The sequence below is a fragment of the Grus americana genome, chromosome 4 (assembly GCF_028858705.1).
Source record: "Grus americana isolate bGruAme1 chromosome 4, bGruAme1.mat, whole genome shotgun sequence".
NCBI lineage: Eukaryota > Metazoa > Chordata > Aves > Gruiformes > Gruidae > Grus > Grus americana.
The window spans coordinates 39111487-39135717 of record NC_072855.1 but is presented as its reverse complement, the minus strand read 5'-3'; the positions used below and the strand labels follow the sequence as shown (position 1 = coordinate 39135717).

Here is a 24231-nt window from a genome sequence, read left to right as displayed (position 1 = left end):
TGCAGACTTTAACTGAATGAAAACACGGAGAAAACAACCTAGCTTACACCTCTGGGCATTTTGCATTATTCACTCGCCTTATTAAAAATGTCTGCAATTAATTCTAGTTCAGCTCCTAGTCATTGGTTCTTCCATAAAGCAGTTGTTAGTTTGTTACATAGCTTTGGCCTACTAAATTCTTATACGTGATGAAATAACCAATCCTCTAAAACGAAAGAAAGGAGTTCTTCAAGTGTTTTAATAACACTTGCTTCGCTATCAGATTTATTCTGTGACTTTTTTCATTCAAAATCACCAAACAAATTAACATGCTAAGTCTGTGGATTGTTAATTAACCTTATTTCCCCTTCCCATTCTGGTTTTTTTTTCACTTCTGGCATATGAAGATGTCCAGAAAAAGATTTGTAGTCAAAGATTCCCTAAAAGAGGCCTTTTTTTTTTTAACAGTTTTTTAAATAGAAAAATAGTTTGAGAGAGAAATGTTGTCTGCTCCTTACTTGCAAAAGTATTTTTGGAAAGCTTTTATGATTAACATTTTTTTTTAAAGTTAATTTTACTGATGCTTCCTTTAAGCCTCAATTGCATTGTAGTTCTTTCCACGAAACAAACCCCACAAACAACATTTTTCTTCATTTTTAAATGACCTAGCCCCAGTTTATCTACCAGCTAAAAAGGTACTGTGCTAATTACTTTAGTAACATTCTCTCCACATAAAATAGTATTAGCTCCTTCACAAAATGCGTTCTGCTGCTACTAATATATTTAAGTTCACCTATCTTAATTGTCAAAAGCTTCCGGCAATATTTTAAATCTAATTATATAGGCTTGCTCATAGTGTGAATGGAACGACCAGTCTCATACTTACTGAGTTTGTGTTGCTGGCAAGGAACGTCTGATGATAGAATGAACTTGTCTGTAAACATCCAACTTCGACATGCATCGGCAGGACGTGTGATTGGCAAAACTGACGGTTACAGGTTTGGGGCCGTGAGAGAGAGGCACTGTGATCTCAAACAACTATAAAAGGGAAAGCAAAGAACTTTTTTTTTATAGATCAGCAACAGTACAACTGAAAATAATAGAAAGACATACGAAAAAAGCTATAAGCAATTTCAGTTTAGGTTTTTGTTCTCTACCGTCATTCAGTGGCATATTCAATTATACCGCTAAATAATCATTATGTGCAAAATGAATAAAATAGCATTTTTAGTGTTAAACCCTGCTACGTGCCTGTTTGCTTAGTATAACATTTAAACTCCTGTGAAAAGAAGAAAATGTACAAAGAACTCATTTTTCTAGAGGAAATTACTTCAAATTGGCAGCCTTTTAAAAAATCTAAAATGTAACATTTGGAAGGTGCTTCAAAAAGTTGAAAAATGAGAATAAAGGGGGTAAGCTACAACCTAATATATCAGTTGCACAATTACAAAAGCTCGTGTAAAACAGCAATATATTGGACTTGGATCAAAACATTTTTGGATGCACAAGTTTTGAACTGCAGCATACTGTATTTTTGACTTTCCAGTATTCATATCAATGCAAATTATATGGTTACCCTAATGGAATGTATCTGGAACTATTAATATTTTCCAGGATATTAAGAAATATTCACTATTAATAAAATAATCACGTATATGAATGAATAAAATCCCAATTTTAGTGGGAAACATAGTTCAACTGGTTGAAGAGGACAACTTCAGCAATACCTTGTGGAAAAACTGAACACATGGTAACAGACAAACAGGGGGAATCATTTCACTGTTCAATTCAGACAGGTACTGCATCAAATTAAGAAAGTTTCACTGTAGGACTCAAATCTCAATAGTCTCCTGAAAAGTTAGGACAAATACTTCAGGTCAAAGTCTTAAAAACTTTTTCTGGTAGTATTTTTAATAGGATAATAGTGTATTGTTGCCTTTTAGGTGTTTAGTCACTTTTCCAAATAAATTTCAGAATATTTCTGCATCTTTGGGGGACTTTACTAGCTTTAAAAACACGGTCATAGGTTATTATTCCAGTTTCAGTGGATGAGACTGTGTAACAAGACTTTAATTTGTATCTGAAATCTATTTGCAATGCTTTTTTACAATCAATAACTTTATAGCATGGCATATAGGCAGCACGCAAATGTCATGAAAATACTGGTAATTTTAAATGATTCAAAATATGAAGTACATCTACAGGATGTCCTGAAAACAGCGTCTTGCACTGAAGCACACAAGCGTGCCTGGGTACTGACAAGGATGTGGGTGTAGCAGTACGGGATGTATTCACTGAGTACCCACAAGGTGCAGCCAACAATAAAGCTCGTAGTATTGACATACCTAAACTACGCAACTTAAACCTAAATTGTGTAAAGCATCATCAACTCTGGCAGATATTATCGATTTCACAAAACAAATTTTGACATCATTTAGTGACTGGATCTTTAAATAAGTTTAACATTGGGAGTGTCATCATACTAGAACTGAAATAGCAAAAGGATTATATCTGTATTATATTCTGTTACAGAAGATTACAATGCTGTTATTTTTGCTGCAAAAAGCACCACATTCCTTACATTAGTTTTAAATTTGGGGGGTTTTCCCCACTAGAATCTAAAAATGCAAACTGATACATGTTTACTTCTGCAGAAGGAACACCAAAACAGAAGATAGTTTCCTGCATCTTTCAAATACTGATCACAGAAACCTATCCATCTAGAGAGCTACCATGAAAAGAGTTTCTCTTGTTAGAGAGACTTCTAGCCAAAGCGTATTAACATTTGGATTCTTGCTCCAGCTGCAAAATAAATAACAGTTCGTAAAATTTTGGTCTTGAGTCATTAATAAGGGCACAAGTCCGCATCTAGTTTAAAGTTTGATACCAATAAAATGGATGCCTAATTATCACCAGACATACCTCCAGGGTTTTCACTAAGTTCAACATAGACTTCTGGAAAGATTCTTTCTAATCAACTTTTTATTATACTCATAATCCTTTTTGGCTTCCGAACCAATATTGGCTCCTTTACCCTTATCTATTATAAAAGTTCCTTTAAATTAATCACAAAAGGCATTCTTACCAAGATGCCTCATCCACAAAGAGCAATAATCGTAACACAGAGCTATCACTTTCATACCAATGTGTTATATGAAAATAGCCTTATGTACTTATTAATTTCCTTTAAAAATATCCACCTCTTTGAAGGCCATCATAGGTTTTGTTATAATGCACAAACTAACTAAGAAATTGCAGAGAAGGAAGGTGGTGCTGTAGATAGACAGAAAGGACTGTGTTTATGAAAAATAGTTTTCATTTCTGCATACAGTACACATTTGAGAAAACACATGATGAGTTCTTTGCATATCTTTGTAAAATACTGATCCTTAATCAGATGACAAAATTCACGTACATATGCAAGACTTGTACCTTTTTTTAAACAAGCTGTGCTTTGAGGAGGACAGCACGACTGTTGAGACCTCTGAAAATCTGGACAGCTAAGAAGCTACAGATGCAAAAGCCTTTACTATATTAAATATCTCATAAGAAAACTTATTCTTAAAAGACATATATGAATTAAGGGGCAGAACAAAGAGTATGGACTTAATTACAATATTATACATGTAAAGAGAATCTTGTTTGCTCTGCTCTGTTATGACAGTGTGAGCTTGCTTTTCTGAAGCTGAAGTAAAAACCCACTATAGGGAGAACTGATAAAACTTAGAAACTGAAGATAAGTATGATTCTTTGCATGGACCAAACTGCAGCTGACTAGAAAAAAAGGGCATGTTCTGTTCTTCCTCTGTTCTTGGAGTACATCAGTTTGCCATGCTGCAGAGCGTAGCAGACTCCAGACCGCTGGAGATGGCAGTGTAGGGCTACTGATGCAATTCCAAACCACCTAAAAGAGGTCCCTGTCAGTCCAACTGTTCTCCTGTTCGGCTTCCCAAAGGCACTGAGAGAAATTTCACTAAAACACTTGAGACATACCAATTGTGAGCAGGAATGACGGTGAACATGAATTATCTTAATCTACATTTATCCTTCCATTTAAACTGTGAAAGGTATCGGTTTAGAGATGAATATTGCTAACAACTATTCCCATCAACACTTCAGTGGTGAATGCAAAAAAAGCCCAGTTCAACAATGTAAAGGTAGACTAGCTTCCTTGACTTCACTGAATTACCTTCAGTTTGTTCAACTAAATTCTCTTACTAGCAATTTATTTTACATCACCCAATAGTAGCTACTGTTTATACATGAAGTCAAAAAACTAAGCCAACTATTTATGTCAGAGCTTATATTATATTTGGTATTACATTTCTAGCCCTCACTTTTGGAAAGTGCTTAAGATGATACATGAACTAGCATTTTGAAAAGAATATAAACTAGATCTATTTTCATTAATGGAAATGACAGAAGTGAAATAGTGAGGTTGGAATTATTGATTTGTTCTTCCTACACTTTTGTCTGTCATGCTATTAGGATACTATATTCTGATGCATACTGAAAAAGGAGATATTTATTCTTCTCTTCTGATAATGAAAATATATCGAGATTTCACAAGAAATAATTTCTTGAAAAATAGTCACAAAATATATTTGATACTCAGAATAATTCAGTTTAAATAATCTCTGGTATTTTAAAATAAGATCCATTCCAAAGAAAATCTATATTCTGCTCTCAGCTGTGATAGCAGCATCAGTAAATCCAATAAAGCTATTTAAGCGTAAGTGAATAAACTCTCAACATACATAAGCTGCGTTTGAATTATCATCTTAATAAATAATTTCAAATTAGGTAAGATCTGACCTAGTGTAATGCTTTCTGCTTTTGTTAACATCTTTAATTTATTTCTTGTTTATCTTCCTCATCCAACAGAACAATAAGCTCAACATCTGTTGTCACTACAGGGCATGTTTGGCAACATGTAACCACCAAATGTCGGTATCTAGAAAGGATATTTCTAAGAGAAATGCACCGTAACATCTGTGTATGAGGCTGTTTTTTGACTTCTTTCTCTTCTAGCAACATTGCTGGTTGTGGGTACTACTGCTGGTACCCACATTGCCCATACGGGGACCTCTTCTGGGAGATCAGATGGCTTATATTTCTGCCTGATCCTTCATTCAGTAAAGGATTGGTTTTACTGTATTCTTAGAGGTCCAAATCTTCTCTTCCCTCCCAGCTTCAAATCATAGTAAAAATCACACACATTCACACTGCAGGCAACAGGGAAAAGACATTTCCTTCAGATCTGTTCCTTGGGGTCCAATGCCCACAGACAGACATTCAGGTCTAAATACTGCAAAGAATGACTTCAACCCCCAGAAGAACGTGAGATCTGACAGTAGTAGAGATTACAGCAGTTTTGTCAAAATTGAGACCTTTTATTGCTCACAGTTATCAGAAAAAAGTTAGTAATTATAGTACATTAAGCAGCAAATTGAAGTACGATAAATGAGTATTGCTAGAGTTAGAGGCAAATACTCAAAAGTTAAAAGTTCCCTAGAAGATGGGATTTAGGTGTCTAGATCTGAAACTGCTTCTGATCTTTGTTCAGCTCCAAGTTACAAAGTGTTCTAGTTACAAAGAAATGCAGGTCTCCCAAAAATTCCACTTGCCTCCTAGGTCTTTTTTTAACACTTAAAAGTATGCAAATTGTCTCAAAGGTAACAAACCACACATTTGTAAGACAAACAAACAAGTATCATATCCTTTACCTAAAATAAAGGAACATGAAATTTTTTTCAGAGAAAAAAAAAAATCCCAATTTTTGTTTGTAACAATAAAGCCATATACACTTCTTTCTCACCCTGGTCTAAGTCTGGTACACTTGTGCTGAGGTTTTAAAGCAAAAAACTAAAAAGTAAAGTCAACACATCAAGCTGAGTCAGGCAGAGAAAAATTCAACCCCTATTGTTAATGAATAGCAAAGTTAGGCTGAGAATGACAATAGAGTTTACAATAGAGTATGTTGGATAACCTTAATATTAGGCTACTCACACTAGAGTTGTTTCCCATTGAACAAGATTATATGCAACTACAAACGTTTATTCCCTGTTTTTCTGTGTCATTAAAAAATTGAAGAGCCTTGTACAGTAAATGGCTTAAATAGAAACTGTGTGCTAAAACCATGACAGTCATTGGTACTATATGGATTTAAAAAAAAAAAAAAAGAAAAAATTTTGGTTGCAGGACTTTTTTTTTTTTTTTTTAAATTATTGTTAAAGGAGATGTATTTTCTGTAGTTCCCACTGACCATTACCAAGATGACTTTATATCTGTCTTTCAACCTAGCCAAACTTGAACTGTTCATCTTCAAAAAATGAAGGAAGGTCATTTTTCTTCTAGATTTTGATTACACGAACTGTAATAAGATGTATTTTAGACTTAATACTTAACCTTTGTTCCTCTGCACCAGCCAAAATTAAAAGGCAGCATATCCTGCAGACCTGAACATCAGCTTCTTAAGCTTGTATTTTCTGCCTCCCAGGTACAGACAGGTATATAACTAAAGAACTTTTCAGACTAATACAAAGGAATTAGACCACTTTTACAGTCATGTGTGCAACTAAGAACAATTCTTTTTCCTGGATTTTCATTCTTTTACATATCAGTTTTTTAAATCCTTGAAAATCAGTGCATATGCTCTGTACCGTACTTCTCAGGTGAGAAGCACAGCAAGAGGACATCGGGCAAAGGTGTCTCTGAATTGCTCGGCGCAACCAGACTTGGCCTTTGGCACTCCACAACCTGCAATTACAGCGATGCCAAGGGCACCAGCCACACTGTCTTCCAAACCTCGTTATTTCTTCAGCCATCCCTGCAATAGTTTCCAGGCCAGAGCTGCATGGTCCAGCCATCCCGTAGCAGGCTCTTTTCAGTGCCCGTCCTTTAGCCATTTATAGAGCTGAAGTGGAGAACAGAAATGAGGATGGGACCGGAGTCTGGCCCAAAACCCAGAGCTCTCAGCATGATTTTAACCTTAAAAAAATAATAACAATAAAAAAATCTAACAGCAGACAGGAATCTCTGAATGCTTGACCAAAAGCACTATCAAAATTCCTGTAAAAAAATTTCCCATACATTTCTCCTCACTGATCCTTAGAAAGGCATGTATTTTTGATTCACTGCATTGACAGCTCCTTCTTTAGACTAGAAGGACTTCATGCCATACTTTCCAGAAAAAAATGTTGATTTCTATATAAAGTATTTCTTTGCTTCGGTGGCTAAATTAGTTTATTCAGCACTATCATCATATGTACCAATTTCCATTGGGTCAGCATACATAAAATTATTATTGTGATCACTGACTTCTGAAATATAATCCAAACTGTTATTTTCACATCAGGACGAGGGAACCTTATCATTCTAGATACTTTTCAAATATAGGATTTATGTATGATTTTTTTCCTAGATATACATTAACTACACTATATTCTTCTGATGGACTGTGGTTTGTTTTGGCAAGCTTCCCTTAAATTGATTTACGCTCAGTTTCCATCACTTGTGATCTTTGCACTTCCTAAAGTGTCAGTAAGGCCAGCCAAATATAACCAGTGTAACAGAGCACAATGTGTCTGTAGAGATTTTTAAGCTAAGGATATTAGACTATTTGATTTCAAAACCCTAAACATCTCTATACTGGAAAGAGTGCAAATAAACTATTTGAAAAGTGGTACATCATCGTTATTTATTCTACTATCTAACTTTTTTGAAAAAATAGTATTTCAAGGCTGATGTGTAATACAACAACAGGTAACTTATCTGATATAATATACTTTATATCTGTTAAATATGCTTGGGTTCCTTACTCTATCTTTTTATATTTGAATAACTTTTTTTCCAGAAATTTTAACAGAAAAACCCATTTTGAAATTATACTGATATATCTCCCACTATTAATAGTACCTACCATATCATTACAATCATCAATCTAACATAGAAAAATGCATGGGAAAAGCCTTAAATGGTAAAGTTCAAACCTACTGAAAATTCTTGTGACATATGCATCTCCAAATTGTGTAAAGGAACACCATGTACATCTCAAATATGACAAACAATTTCAAGCTGTTAACTTGTTTCCTGTGAGAAAAGCTCCTCTAAATCTAACTTCAAACTGCTTGGAAAGATGTTTTCCCTTGAGGGACTATTACTGTAACCATGAACAAGAAGATTTAGGACCTTTATATCAAATGATCTGAAAGAAGCCAAAAAAATGTCCATCCTGCCAACCAAGAGGAAGAATGGAATGAGATGGCTCTTTGACATCTCTCACTCCTTCCTTTCAACCTATAAGCAAGTACCTATAGGTGGGGCATAAAAAAGTAGAGATGAAGGACAGACTGTTGCTGCACCAGGTAGTTCCAATCTTTGTCACTGCTGTTGAATTACTCATGTCATGGAAACAGAGCTGCTGTTTGATTAAAAACGAATTAGAGAGAAAACCAACACAACTACACCACAAAACCAAAAACCAACCACCTTCCCCATAGATCTTTATTAGAGAAACCATCACTCACAAAGTTGGGCTACTGCAGTGTCACAGATCAAGGAGAGGAAAAAGATCTACTGCATTTTATGAATTAGCCTAGGGGTCCTCAAATATTTTCATAGACCTCGTACCACATCTTAATTAAGAAATTGTCTCATACCCCAATCATGATTATGTATAAACATTAGCAACTATAGAAACAGTTTTTGGGGAAAAATGGTATTAAAAGCAATGCAGAATACTTTTCTATTTTATTTTTTTTTTAAATAAAGTTAAGTAGGTAGAAAGGAGGAACACAGCCTGAACTAGAGAACTTCTGACCTCTCTCTGGACCACCACAGTGTTCCACAAGCCAATCTGGGAACATCTGACCTAGTCCATTCCCCTGGCAATCAATTACTTGCTATGCATAAAAATAAATTCGATGCTTAGCTCTTTTCTCCTTAATTTTGATGAAAGCTGATATCAACTTTCTTTAGATTTTAATGTCTGGAACCAATGCTAGAGCTTCCCCTCACAGTAAGACCTCTAGCTGAGAAGTTAATTTCCTATTAAGCACTTTTTCTGCAGGCTGAACAGCATGAAGTTATCTTATGGAATTTATGCACCAAAAATAAAGCTACAAAAATGGTGACTTATGAAAAAACAAAAGATGCCTGGTTACTAACCATTTGTTCTCATTTAATTCAGGAAATAAAAGGAAAACAGTAGTGAAAATAGCTGTGTAGGGTACCTGAATTCCACAGAAGGGTCTTGAATCCAATACTTTTTTCTTCCTAATTCTCATCTGATATAGGGTAAGCTGTGGTCACATAACTTTAAAAAGATTTGAGATGATGACAGATGAAGAGATATAGCTATAGCTCTCTTCCTTTATAAGGGTTTTTTAAAACTGCATTCTGTCAAGGACCAGATAAAACTGGAAAGCAGAAGCAAGATAGAAAACTCAGAGATTAAATTGCTTGCTTTTACAGAATAGGTAAGAAAACAAAACAATGCTATTGCCTCTTTCTTCTTTCTGACAAGTCCGTTAACATTTTCCTTTTCAGAGTCTCTCAAATCTTTAACTATTCCTATATCATATCATCACCAATGACATCAAGAACTTAAAAAAGAAACTCGTACTAAACATTTCCTACTAGGCAGAAAAAAAAAATATTACTTCACTCAATAGATATGAACATAAAGATGAATAGAAAGAGATTATTTACCCCAAACTGATAAGGTGCTCAAAGATCAGTAAATCTGTGCTAAATGGAAAAACTCTCTCTGTAACTAGATCATCCTTTATTCCAGTAAGATAAACTTCATAAATACATGTCATCATCCCCCCTTCCCCTCCCCCCCAAAAAAGGTCATATTTCTTGGTTTATAACATGAAAATTATATTTGCATCTTTCAAGCAAGTGGAACTAGGACAGCTGTTTGTGGGAATAACTATGCGCTTGAACAAAATCAGTGTTGTAGTTTTCCCTGTTTAAGCTATTTGAGTTACATTATTCATTCCTGTGCTGTGTGGCTCTCTACTACTAGCTTAAATTTAGGATTGAAAATTCTTGGTAGAATATACCATTTCGGACAGATTTGGTAAGAAATGAGGATAGAAAATGTATTTTAAAAAATGAGGGGTTTTTTTCCCCCTGTGTTCTTTACACCCCTTTTCCTAATCCCCTCTCAAGAAGGCTCAGAGCACTAAGAAGTTTCATGATAAAAGAATGACATTTCAATGGACTATGATTTTATCGTTGGCTATGCAGTTGTGTATCTTCCTTATAAACACGTACTGCATCTTCAGTTAGAAGAATCCAGTCGAAAAGGAAGCAAGATTTAGACTAAAATTAGTTTTCTTCAAAGCATCAGAAAGAGGTAAAAAGCAAAAAAGCCTACAACCAACAAAAAACTTACCAAATACTGTAACAAAAGCAAAATACCCTAGCAAATATTTTGAAGTATGACTATTTTTACATTCTTTCTGAGGGAAACGTTGTAAGATAATGTGATAATTGTTATAGCTACTTAAAACAGAATTATGCATGTACGTTTTCCTTTAAAGGCAGATCACAGGCTCAATGCATAATCTCTGCACACTCCTACCTGATCACTACCCCTGAACTTGAAGAATAAAAACTGCACACAGACCTGAGGAAGATGCATTAAAACAAAACAAATGGGTACATTATACTAATATCTCTTAATATAGTAAAGTTTAGTTCCTAAAAGGCTTTACTTGCAACGTGTATCTTGTCTGTATATGTCCTAAAATAGTCTTCACTAATAAAATTACACAGGGTAGTTTTCCAGAGAGCTCTTGCCTCATGCAGCAGGCAAATGGTAAATGAAAAAAAAAAACAAAAAACAAAAAACAAAAAGGAATTAAGTTTCATGGATAATCTCAAAATTGAGAACAGGATACTCCCCTCTCCTCCCCCTCCTCCCCCCCAAAAAAAAAATTGAGAAAAAGAGTATTAAACATTTTCTTCCATGCAATAGTATCTTCAGCTGTTTTTTCTACGTATTCTGGAATTAATTTTTTTTCCTTCTTCATAGTAGCAATAAGAAGGTTTAAGATATACATGATCATAAATGGAATTGCAAGGATCATTTGGACTGTAATAAGTACAAGAACTTACTGTCTTGCTGATGTAATTTGTGCTGATATTCATACACTGGAGTCCTTCACTATTGCAGCAACCTCCACATCTGTAGATGGATACACATGGGGGTTTAAAGAAGGTGTTTGTAGTTGCTCCAAACTCTTTTCCCACATCCACACACACTTCACGTGGCATGCACTGAGTTTTTCTCCATTCAGTATCAATACCTGCCAAGTTATAGGGAATTTCATGTGTTATAAAGTAACTGTTTAAAACAATACTCTCCTGCAGTAAATTGGTAGGATTTTTTTTTGAGTTCAGAACTAGAACATGCATTGCTAGTCACACCCTTTATTCAGTGAAATACATATCTCTGTATGTTAACTTCTAGCTAATTTTTCTTCTTCATGGAGATGTGACATATTGTCATGAAGCAGAAGAAAAGTCATAGTGGAGCCAAGAGGGAACCTAACAAGGCTGGGCAGATCTTACGACATCCACAGCCAAAGCAGTACATATCCTTTCTCCTTTGCCTGGGGTAAGTAGCACCCTGAATGAAGTACAAAGGAGTACTGCAAATCTCCGCAAAGTAATTTTAACCAGTCCCACACCGTACTTCACTCAGATACTATATATTAAAAACATTACATTTGATGCCTACACACTTAACATGAAATTAATTTGAATACATGTTTACTTAGTTAACTACACGAGTATAATTTAAAGAAAAAGGTTATTATTTAGCAATTATGCACACCATATGATTTAATCTGAAAGGTGGTATTTGTGCCCAGATTACTGACGCAAATTTGGGCAAACATTTTACATAGTGTTACAGAGCCTTTTGCCAAATGCAATCTTACGCTAAACAGCCATGAGACTTGCAGCTGTACAGGCCCTTTATTATCTCTTGGAGCCAGTTTTTGGTAGGCTACTTGGAGAAAATGGAAATTTCACCTACCTTAAAGTCTCCATTAAGGTACATTATTTCCAGTATCATGTCAAAAAGTACACCCCCCACTATAAATCCTCTGTTCCTCTAGCTGCAAGCACTTGCTTAAACTGTAAGCTAATTACATTTTTATCCAGGCCATCTGAAACACTAAGGGGTACCAAAATACTTGTTTCAAAGTTGGGGTTTTTTCTGGTTTCAGCATAACATCGTGACAACTGCCCTCTTGTAACGGGAAAAAGGTACAAGTGGATTATTTGGCCTCCTAAAGCAATAACGTGTAAAAGAAGAAAGCATTACCAGCCATGACGTAATTGCAGAAAAAGAGCAGAAATAGTTCAATGAATCCAACTCTTTGCTTTCTGCAAAATCATTACAGCCTCTACAAAGCAGGATTCTTTATACCTGAAGACAAACACTTCTTATATCTACTGCGCTAAGAAAGTAGTCTGTATCTTTCTTAGAACGGACGTACCAAAAATACTTCTGTGGAGCAATTTATTTCATTAGGGAAGGTTGACTGTCAAAGATTTTATTTTATAGCCGCTATGTGGTTTACTGATTTCAAAATATTTTTGACACAACTGACAAGCCTTTGGGTTTTAATTTATTGTGCGTTAGAACGTGTTTTGTGTCCTGTACTTACTTTTCAGGATCTCTGCATTATAGTGTGCTGCAGCAAATTTCAGGGAATCATCTGATCTTGTGTCAAAGCTGGAGTGTTCCCTGTTGTGTTGCCAACCTCCTTTCCTCAATTGACATTTGAACACTTTCCAGTATTCTGGGTAAAGTACTGTCATGAGTTCATCCACACTGGACACAGACCGCAACTGCTCTTCCAGGTCTTTGCTTGCATGAGCCTGTCAAAGTAACACGCAAGATTAATTACTTTCTCTATTACACAAGGTTTGCTGGAAACTAGCCTGAAAAACAACTCAAACATTGTAAAATAAAGTTGTGTTCAAAGGGGTCCTCATTACAAAACCTGCTTTTGTCAGTCAGTGCCAAGAGTACTATATTGACAAATACTGAAATGTTTTCCTTCTGCCACTAATTCTTTATCACACTCGTAGTTCAAAACATCTGTGTGAGAAAGGCATTAAGCCTATACAAGTACAGTTTGTAGATTAAAAAAAAAAAAAAAGAAAAAGAAAAAAGCATTTTTATTCTGGAAAGAAGAGTTTTCGTGATAAAATTTTGAATGCTTAAACCCCAAAATATTTAAATGAAGTTCATGTTATTTAATATCACATACTATTAAAGTAACACCAAATTTTTGCCCTTTTTCCCTTACTCCAGGAAAATTGAAACATCCAGAAATGCAAAAATGGTGAAATTGGAAAAAAAAAAAAAAAAAGAAAATAATTCATGTTATTTTGTACCTTTATAGGGGAAATCTCAATAACCAAATTCTTTCATAAAGCACTAATCCTTAAATCAGTAGGAGTCAAGGACTTTGGTACCTTTAAGAATTTGAACTGTATGCTCCCTCACTGCTAAGAGTCTCCCCTAAAACTCTTCAGGACTCTAAGCACTACACCTCTTTAACTTGTTGTTTCAAGAGTAGCTTCAAATCCTGTAACCCTGCTTTCTTTTTTGCTGGCTTTTACACAAACTCATTGCAATTGCATTTTCCTTAAAGACGATGACTGAGTTTTACATTCTAATTTCTCACTTATCTGGAAGATTCCTCTGTCCTCTTAGATGAAACAACATATTGCATCAAAGGACTGCTGTTATTCCCTGCCCACCCTTCTCATCCGTGAATTGCTGACTTTTCAAAGGGAAGGACGCTAAGAAGAAAAAGAAGTATTGAAGAACCTTTAGCCACCTTCTCAGCCTACGTGGCCCTTAGATGGCAGTATGAGACACAAAATATAGAGGTACGCTTTGTAAAAGTGTCAAGCAACTGGCTGCAGACTCTACAGGTTACTACAAAATTGTTGCTCTAGTCCCAAGAAACACCAGGCTGTAACAGCATAAAACGTGTGCCTAAAGCCAGAAATAAGAAACTACAGAGACTGGAATTTAAGACTCCTTATCAAACTCCACTACTAACAAAAAAGAAATTCTTTCAATTTGGTGATTTTGAATGTTACACGGGTAAAACAACCAGTTCCGAAACAGCTCACCCAAAGCAAAACTGCTCCTTGTCTCACAAACAACCAAAAGGGTACAACATGGCACGTGCTGGCGCATCCACTTCCCTATCAGGTGTCAAATACGGGAAAAACGCCTCAGGGTAAGGCAGATTCACAGAACTCAATTTCATAAATACAGCTAAACACAGAAGCCAAAGCTAATACAGATTTCAAAATCATTTTATATGTCAAAGTGTTATGAAGTTAAAAAAAAAGTTTTCACTAAAGCCTCACTAACCACAGAGTCATGACAGACTACTTTGTCCTGGGAGATTTCAACAATCAAGCTCTCAGTCTCAGAAACGCGCTCATTCAGGGCTTCATCTCTTTCCTTGCCTCCATAGGAAGGGTCATCTCTTGGTGACCCCAGCCACCCAGCAAGCGGTATCTTGGGGCCTCGCCTTCAAATTCACTGGCAACATAGAGCATCTCGCTCCCCACCAGCCCTACGCTCCTTGCAGGATGCCACGCAGGTTCTCAATCAGTGGGTCACAGACAAAAATCCAAGCTGAACAAACAACTAATTCAGCCTCTGTCTGCTTGCTTTTATCTCTCTCAAGAGGTGAAAAGAGCAGGGTTTGAGTAGCCTTGTTCCTGCTGGGCTGTTTCCTGAGAGCGCTGCAGCACATGCCCCTTGAGAAACGGGAAGCAGTAAATGCCGGCGTCGCAGATGCGTGCCCACCACGTGATGGGAATATGCCTGGCACGGGAGGTCACGGCGCGGAGGCGGCGTGCACATCCTGTCACAAGGCTGGATGCCAGGCCATTATGTAAAAGGCGTAGGAATGGAAAATGTGTTTAGTCACCTCGTAGCTGATCCTAGGAGGTACCAGCAGATCATGGGGGTGACATGGAAAGAGAATCCAACCAAAGGTTCACCAACCTTTGATGAATCCCTTCAAAGCCCGTGCAGCCCACCGTAGACAACATGTTGGCTATTGCTGTTTCAGATATTCAAGGTACAGGCCTAGATTATCAGAAAACTAAGTACTGAAACTCAAAATTACTTAGTTGATAACAAGTCAGGTTATGGAGCAGCAAAGAAATTACATTTGTTAGAAATAATGTCTGTTGATGAAATCCTCTTTGGTTGGGAAATTAAGTCATGTCTTTGCAGCTGGACAGAAAATTTGGTGTATATATATAAAATATGTATGAAAAAAGGCAAAACATGAAGAAATGGGTGGCTTTATTAAAGTATTGTATCTAATTTAATAAAGTATTGTTTTCAAATGCATTTCTTCCTGGGTATTCCATGGGCCAGAGTATGTGAAGGATAGAGAATACTGCCTACAACATGAAGTGCTCACTTAACGTGAACAAGAGGAAAACAATTTCTGGAGCAGATAAATATAATTACTTCTTTTTAAATAGGATTCATCATTATTGCATCAGAATTATTTTGTGCTTAGTTTATTACAGTCATTTGCTTGTAAAGCTGGCTTCAATTCAAACTTCCAAATATACTGTGGAAAACCAACCTGATCACTAGAGGGCTTTTGTTCTCTCCCCTCTTCCGATCACCACTCACTTCACAAGGATTCATCACTGCCCTTTGGTTGCCCATTCTACTGTTTTTATCATTTTTACATATTATCGACATTGTCCTACATGATCACCTAAAAATACTAGAAGCTATATTCTGGAGAAAGACATTGACTAAGCCTTTGACTAGCCAATCTCTACAAGATGATAGATGATATTGAGCAAAATACAAGAATGAATGGTGAATACAGTAATGACAAGCTTGCTTCATTTCACTTCTTCCACGCTATTTCCCAAGGAGGAGGGAAAATGACAAATACACATATAAAAAAATAGTAAAGCTTGATGACAAGCACTCTCTCACTATTATTTATTTAACTTAAGGAACTTTTAGTCTATCAAAGTATGTTTTGCACAATGTGGCTTTCCACTAAATGGTATGTCCAGTTTTTCATAAAATTATAGCTTACAAGGGGAGGGGCAGGATACCAAGTAGGCTCTATATCCATTAACAAAACCAAATCTATAATAGATTTTCCACGCATTACATTATTTGTCTTTCACATGTCCCCAGTGTCTGCCTCTATTATTAATAACAAAGGTCAGAACACTTAATATTTGGCAGCATGCTTGACACATAATTGATGGTGCAATGTGCTATAATGGTACTTTACGCATCTGCTCCGATTATAGTTGTCAGCTCGTTTCATTTTCAAGGATTTTGTTGACAATTCTTAATAGAAAAATGCTGTCTATAACCCCCTCCATTTTAATATGCTTATGTACTGTATTTATTGGCTGACTGAAATGTATTAAGAATCAAGTAGTTAAATCCAAATGTTGAAACAAACAGCACGCAAGCAAATGGAAATATTACAAAAGAAAAGTATGTATAAACATTTCACTTGCATAGTATTTTATTGCAATTTTCATGTTTTTCACTGCTAGTTTTTGGAAGTTGATGCCAGTAAAAAAAAAAAAAAATCCTAATTAAATATCTTAGCCATAGTTAAGAATTAAATTCAACTTTTTGTCCAGCCCTACAATCATGCTAGAATAGCTCTGACTTTTGTCTTATATGCACCGATTTGTCACTAGTAAAATTGAATGACTGTCCAACAGTTGCAAACTTTTAACTCACCATTCAATATAGTAACAGTGTATTACAAAAGTGAAGCAGTAACACTATAGCGGTCTGAACTATATTATAAGTGACCTCTATTCATTCCGTTATTTTAAATACAAAGAATAACACCAGGCAAAGAAAACAAATAAATGGGGGGATGTGGAGAGGAGGAATGTACAAAGTGGAGAGGAAAGGAAAAACAAATGAGTTTGAGGACAGATTTGAACAAAAATTTTTTAACAAAGAAAAAGATAGTGGCTGTGAGGATACGCTTAAGACTACAGGAGTTTCACTTCTATATTATACATCACATTTTTTTTTGCATAAACTATTAGATAATCATCCTAGGCTTATGGTACTTAATATTGCTCTCCTAAGTACAATTGTTTAAGCTGAGGTAGTTTAAAATTTGCACTTTAAGGGAAATGCAATTTTTATGCAAGTCAGCATTTTTCAGATAGTATTTTATTTAGATATTCTTAGAAAATGCTGGAAAAAAAATCCAAGATTACAGATTTGCACATGGCACTTATGTTTGGTCTTTCAGTCAAACATTTAACCGCTACTGAGGTTCTGAAACTTCTTGGCTGTTGCTTGTTCCTCAAGTACCTGTATTCCTGAATGGTTCTCAATGTTTCCTAATAAAATACCAGTACTTTCATATATTTAATGGGAATTACTTATGAAAATATCTTTTTTTGATTTGAGTCTGATTTCTCTGGGAAGCAGAGAGAGAAAAATCACTGGAGTTGCTTTCTAGAGCAACTCCCTGCTCTGTTGGTTTTATAAGCTTGTCTTAGATGGCCAGTTCTCCAAGGTTTCTATGAGCCTGGGCAATTAAAACTTTGCTTAGGTGACATGATATCTGATACAATTAGAGACAGGAATGTCACCGTGCCACGACAGAAATCCATACAATCCAGACATGCACGCATAGAAATGGGAAAAGGTGTCAACAAACACCATTCCTGACTATGATGGAAAGCACTTTTGCATGGAAAGAGGTTGGTAGCACCTTAGCCAGACCCTGAATATCTGTGATCTTTTCTGAAGCAATTTCACAACTAGATTGTTGTAACAGAAAAGGTTTTGTTCTCATGCACTTGAGCCCAATCTTTAAAATTTGCATTTTTCCGCAGCAGTAGCCTTCAAACTTGTGCTCATAAATCCCTGCAGACCATTTCCAAGAATACAGCAAGCCATAATTGCAAAATAAATTATGAAAATCAAGCCTGTTATCAATAGATTCGATTCACTATTCAGGAGCTCACATTAGATGAGCCCACAAATTAAAGGTCAAAGGCTGCGCAGCAGACATGGAAATTTGTGGGATAACGATTTGCTGTTTAAGTGCATCTGCATTCTTCACTTGATTCAGACTCATACTGAACCTTCCAGCTAGCATTCTCTAGTGGGAATCATAAGGATTCGGATTATTGCTGCCGAAAGGCTTACATCTGATTAAATCTTGGAGACATCAGGCAGTGCAATCTGTACCAGATGAGATTTGTGTATTATTTTCTTGGTTATCCTCAGGCACAGCGATCAGTGGCGACAAATGCGAGGATCACTGTGACTAGGCGTATGACCAGAAGAAAGAAAGGGGTAACCACTTGTAAGTAAAATCCATTTGTAAAGTAAAAATAAAGGACAACATTGTGACGATTAATGGGTTATCGAGGTGGCTAACATGTACAATGATTGGCTGGAAAGGAGACGGCAAGCAGCATGCGAACGCCAGTGCCCCCTGCAACACAACCCCTGCAGCCTGCGAGGTTCTGGTGCCAACTGCACGCGCCCCGACTACGAGGCATATGGGTTGATGCCACATGGCAGTTCTGTAGAATTTGACACGTTATAAGAACAATGTGTTCATTTTGAAGACTTTTAAGCAACTTTTAACTAACATTGAAGAAAGTGAACCACATAATTCTGAAAACTTACTTAGGAATTGAACTCCAACTGGTTATAAGATCTCACTCAGAAAATGATAAAACAGCAGTTAGGCAATTTTTCAAAATGGTTTGAATATTGCTGGGTTGTTTTATTTTTTTTAAATACCCTACAAGCTTTTGTTTCCTTTCCAATAGTCAGACGCATCTCATTAAAATCAGTACATAAGAATAAACTACCAGGCCGCCATAAGAAGATTGTTTACTTTCAGTCTTTAGTGAGCTTTCATGGGTATTCTAGTTACTTTTATTAGCGACTGCCATTAGCTTTGTCAGTAAAAGCAAACAAATATGGAGAAAGTTTTTGAAGAAAACTATTAACACGGTAACACTGCAATTATCTGTCATCACTTCAGCAGATGTACCACAGGCAGTGAGAATTAAAAACGCTTCTCAGCATCAAGCAGAGATGTACTAAATGGAAAGGTAAGGGACAACCCCTTTATTTTAATTTGAATGCCAGCCCATTCTGAGATACTGCTTGAGCACAGTAGGTGTGCTATGCAAAGGCATCCCAGACCTTAATTAGCGAGGCGGCGGCATTCTGGCCACATATCAAGTGATGGGCTTCAGAAATGTTTATGTAATGTTTTTATCCTACGTGTCAATGGTACGTATAAAAAGGTTTCGCTAACAGCTGCAGTAAGAAATTGCACATTCTTCAGAACATTTCTGAGTCATGCTGAACACATAGGCCACAGCATATGGGGTGCTCTCACTGTGATGAGAGTATTTAGTTTTCAATTCAACGCTCTTGCTTATTTTTGAATTTTTAAGGCCATTTATAGGACAGAAAGATTACACGAACACATCACCTCTTATCATTGTTGTAGAATTTCTCTCACTACTAAGGAATTTTCCTTTTCACCGAGTTTTTAAAATCGCTATTTGAAGCCCTGAGCAATGCAATTAATCTGTGGTCTAAATATTTAGCAATAGGTCACAGAAATTTCTTAAATTAATTATACTTTTAAAGCAGTTCTTAAAATAAATAATTTCACAGGCCATGAAATGAGATCAATTGGATTTCAAAGAAAAAGTTGAACTTTATTCCTAAACAAATGTCTTAATCTAATAGGACATGATTTCTGTATTGTTAAACAAGCCTTGCACAGTTTACAGATCTGTACAGAAATATTAATTAGAAGACCACCTACCTTGTCACATTGCCTATTTCAACAAATATTCCAGCTATAAACACAATACACTACTTAAAACTCAACAAAAAGCAAAGAATAACAGGGAAGTTATAACACAGCAATTCCAGCTGCAAAAATCTTTGTTTTAAATTATTACAAACAAGTTCTCTATATATGAAAAAAGAAACATAAAGGCTCTTAAAAACTTGTGCTTTTTATTAAATTTTAAAGTTTCTAAATGTATGCCATTAAAATTACATTATTTTCTGATTATTTTTTTTAGCATCACGTTTCTTCAGTTCATTTTAGACAAGTCATTAAAAACTGTCTATTTGGTAACTCGAAGTAACACGCCAGACTAACACATCACACAGCTACGCCTCTGGTAACTAAGGTATTAAACTGTGAGATTTCATTAATAAACAAAATATCAGAAGACGCTTTTATCATTGTTGTCAAAGTACTACCCAAATATTTTACGTAAAGGGTCTTTGCTAATGCAGGCAAAAGAAAGAGATTGTCTGAATTTTGTTAGCCTGAGGTAGGCTCACGATGCAAAGGACTCGCTACTCACGCCCACTGGTGCCCACCCTGATTTGAAAATTTGAAATTTGTTCCTTCCTAAATTCTGTGTCGAATATCCTTTGGATCACCATTTGACATCTGTTACAGCAAAGTTATATAGAAATAAAACCACTTGTTTAGACATTGAGTCTACAATACTTTTTTTCCTTGCCGTGTGATGCTGCAGGAAAAAATAGCCAGACAACAGAGAAAAGCACTATCCGGTCTGAATCCCAAAATACCAAATGGATTAGAACAGTACAAAGTGAAGAACATTTATTTTCAATTTTTTAAATACAACATTACATTGAAAGCATTTTAAAAACAAAAGACGGTAACAAAATCCTTTACCCACACAAAAAGCCATAATGTTCCATTAAGAGCAAATGATCTAAACCCAAGAAAATACAGTACTTTAACACATCAATATCTGAGAACTATGGAATAGCGTGACAGGGAAGAATAGCATTTTATTCTTCCTCTGTTTGAATAGCCTGTACCAGCTGCACACTTTCGGGGACTGCCATCAGCAGCGGAGGTGTTGCTCCCTACAGGAATGGTAAAATGACGTAAGGTGCAGCTTTGCTCTCCCTGATGGGCTAGCCTCAATGCAAACTACCACATAAAAGATCAGTAGTTCTGTGGAGCTTTCGCATCCCTTCTGAATTATGGGGAGGAAAAATAAAAAACAACAAGGGGTTTTGATCACAAAAAGAGAAGTAATGCTTGTGTATCACTGAAGGAGAAAGCTTATTGTACCATGAAAAACCTGACAGGTATTAAGAGATTTGTCAGCAAAGCATGAGAAATGGGGAAAGGCAAAAGAATCCTTGAGAATGGCAAATCCAAGAACTACATTGAGACTTGGTCACAATTCCCTTTCATGCAACCAAATCAGGAGAAATACACGTTGCCCATTATTTTTGGCTTAAATTATTCTGAATAGCGTATTGTACTGTAACGTTACTTAAAAAGGGTCAGGGACCATCAGCAGTATTAAACTAGATCCTAATTTATCCTGACAGGACACAGAGTAATCCAATGCTGAACACAGTGTGTTATCAGAAGACTTTCTGAAGAAGGCTTGACTGCAGAATGAAGTTTTTGCAAGAACACATTTACAAAGTATGTCCTGAGCCATCAACTTCCACTGAATTGCAAGAATACGTATAATCGCTGATGGAAGTTATAATATTGCATCTTGAAATTCATGATAGTGACATTAGTTGAAACTTTCCCTATATCACCTTGCTGAGTTGCTTGCATTCTTATCCAGGGCCAGAAACTAATGAAAAAGAAAACGGATTTATAGGGATTACATATATTAAAAGGAAGCATACAGAGAGCAGAAGAAAGGGGAACAGAGGTTCTAATTATTCAAAGCCTGTGGAACGATGTAAGGAACATGTTTAAAATTAAGCTAAGCACATGCATAAATCTTACTGTTATACTGAAATATTTTCTCATGTTAAGCTTTTTATCTGCTCTTAGAAGTAAACAATTATTTTATGAAAAAAATGGGTTTGTATCACTGCATTTTGAATTCACCTGGTCACAGAGTCTTGAACAGAAGTAGTTTAAGTAAACAAACTCAGGTACCAGGTTTGTAAGGTGAAAATGGGAGCAAGGGTGGAAAGAGATAAGGGAGCGAAAGGTGGCAAGTACCAGGATAGCACAACCTAACGCCCAGTCTCAGCCTCAGAGCAACGTGAGATTCTGTTGTTCAGAAGCAAAGGTACGCATCTCAACATGACGGATTCTAATACAAAAGGAAGAAACAATTAGATCAAAGTAAAGAACTCTAGACTGTCTGAATAAAATAGATCCTATGCTATTATTGTTTCCTCAAACTAAAAGGTTACAGAGTTTTTTGAGATTTTAGCAGAAGAAAGTGTCAAAGCAGGAGAATTTATGCAGAATACAATTTTCAAATTCTCTAGCACTACCTGCAACCCTTAAGGCAGTGCTTTTTCAAGCATATGAAATCACTTCCCAAAGTCAGTCTGCAGAGATTATTTGTAATGATTTGCATATAAAACCATGATGGAGTTATGTGCACATAAAATTAACGTAGCAGAAGGATTCCTTTTGACTTTTTTCTCCCAGCAGCTTATTGTCAGTACCACGAAGCGCACACATCCTTGCAGGATCACAGTCCTGGAAATTGGAATTTTGGACATAGACTTGTTAATACCAAGAGCCCATTGTAGTCACTGAGGTTACCATTTACAGGACCAGACCATGAAACAATTTCTGTCTGTTCTGGTGCACGTTGCTAGCATTTCTTTTACTGAGAACTGCAATTTCCTCAACGCTTTGAGACAGCAGCTCTTTTCAAACAACGTAGATTCAGACACAGGGAACACATGTCTCATTAGACTAACTAGCAGAGAGAATGACATTTCTGGTATGCTGAGTTAAATTTTGTTTCAAAGAAAGTGTTTTGTTTATTTTCAATTTTATTTGAACTGGGATTGCAAAAGAGGGGAAAAATGTAAATGAATAAACTTTAAGAACATTTTGTTTCATACTGAAATAGTTTTAAAACAATTTCGAGAGCAATTATTAATATAGCTTTATAAAGACATAAGGCAGATGCTGGTATATATTTTTATTCATTTACCTGGAGGTTATTTCTGACATGCCACACAATAGTCTCCCTTACTGTCTTACATTTCTGAAAAGTCACATAACTGTCATCCTATATTATTAAGAGCAAAACTAGAACAGTATCTATTAAATTCCTGGTTTTGCTGAGGAGGAAAGGAACAAAGAATGCAAAATTTTGCCTTTCCAAAAGACTCTGATTTTAAGCGTAGCCTTAATACGTCTCTCTGCAATTAGTCGCATTTGTCATGTGGATCCATTAGAACCTTAACTATGGAATGATTTGGGGTTTGGGTTTTTTTTGACATGTCATTAATATTGACTGTGCCTTTAAACAAACGTGCCCAGATGCTCTGGGTACAGTTAATCACAGGCACAAAGGCCCAGTCAAGGTCAGGCTGCAAGTTTGTTGCTAATTGCCCAGTTATACATTCCTTGTTCACCCAAATCTTCTACTGACTTCAATGGGATTTTTGTTTAGTGAGGATTACAGGATTTCACCTCCTAGCTTAAGTATTGCCTCGATACATCACTGTGTGTAGTATGTTTCAGTCCCTACGGCTGCAATGTCTGTAGTTTTACTAGCCCTAAATATCATGTTGAACTTTTTAAGTCTTTCACCCTTCCAAAGCCTTAAAACTGAGTTTCCTTTTGTTGTACTTGACTTTCTTTTGCTCTTCCATGGTCAACACTATCAGATTTTGAAAATGAGTTACCTGGCAGCCAATGTTTGTCCCACTGCTGCTATATTTTTCATTTCAAACATGCTAATTTGCTTTCAAAACCTATTGACCTAACTACCGTATTACTCATTCTGCTAATACACAAAGACAGTATTTTTCCTACCCCAAAGTCTTTTTCTTGAATTCTTGGTTACATTTCAGCTCCCTATTAAAGCAGTCTAGTGACTTTTAGATGATCTGACCAATGCCCATAATAGCTTTTGTTGACTTCTCTAAACATTTTTGCCTGTCAAAGCATGTTTGTATGATTAATTCTCAATTCCAAGGGTTTTTTAGATGTTTACATCAGGTCGCCTGCAGTCCTTCCTTAGTTTACCCCGCAACATATGTTCATAAAACATTTTTTCATCATTATGCAAACACCACAATCTAGACAAAGCGCACGCTATCATTTTTTATCAGACCAGCTGTACTACTCAAAGGCGAGGGTGTTTCCATGTTGTCAGTCC

The 24231-nt window shown here is 36.1% G+C and overlaps 1 protein-coding gene across 1 annotated transcript in view; it reads right to left on the bottom strand.

Annotated features, from left to right (window-relative positions):
• The window catches only part of VEGFC (vascular endothelial growth factor C), a 79021-nt gene that overhangs the window by 8910 nt on the left and 45880 nt on the right, over positions 1 to 24231 (bottom strand). Inside the window, exons 2-4 of the mRNA XM_054825392.1 lie at positions 12672 to 12885; positions 11110 to 11300; positions 866 to 1017 (exon numbers count right to left, since the gene is read on the bottom strand). Of these exons, the coding sequence (XP_054681367.1) occupies positions 866 to 1017; positions 11110 to 11300; positions 12672 to 12885 (557 nt within the window). The remainder of the gene's footprint in view (positions 1 to 865; positions 1018 to 11109; positions 11301 to 12671; positions 12886 to 24231) is intronic.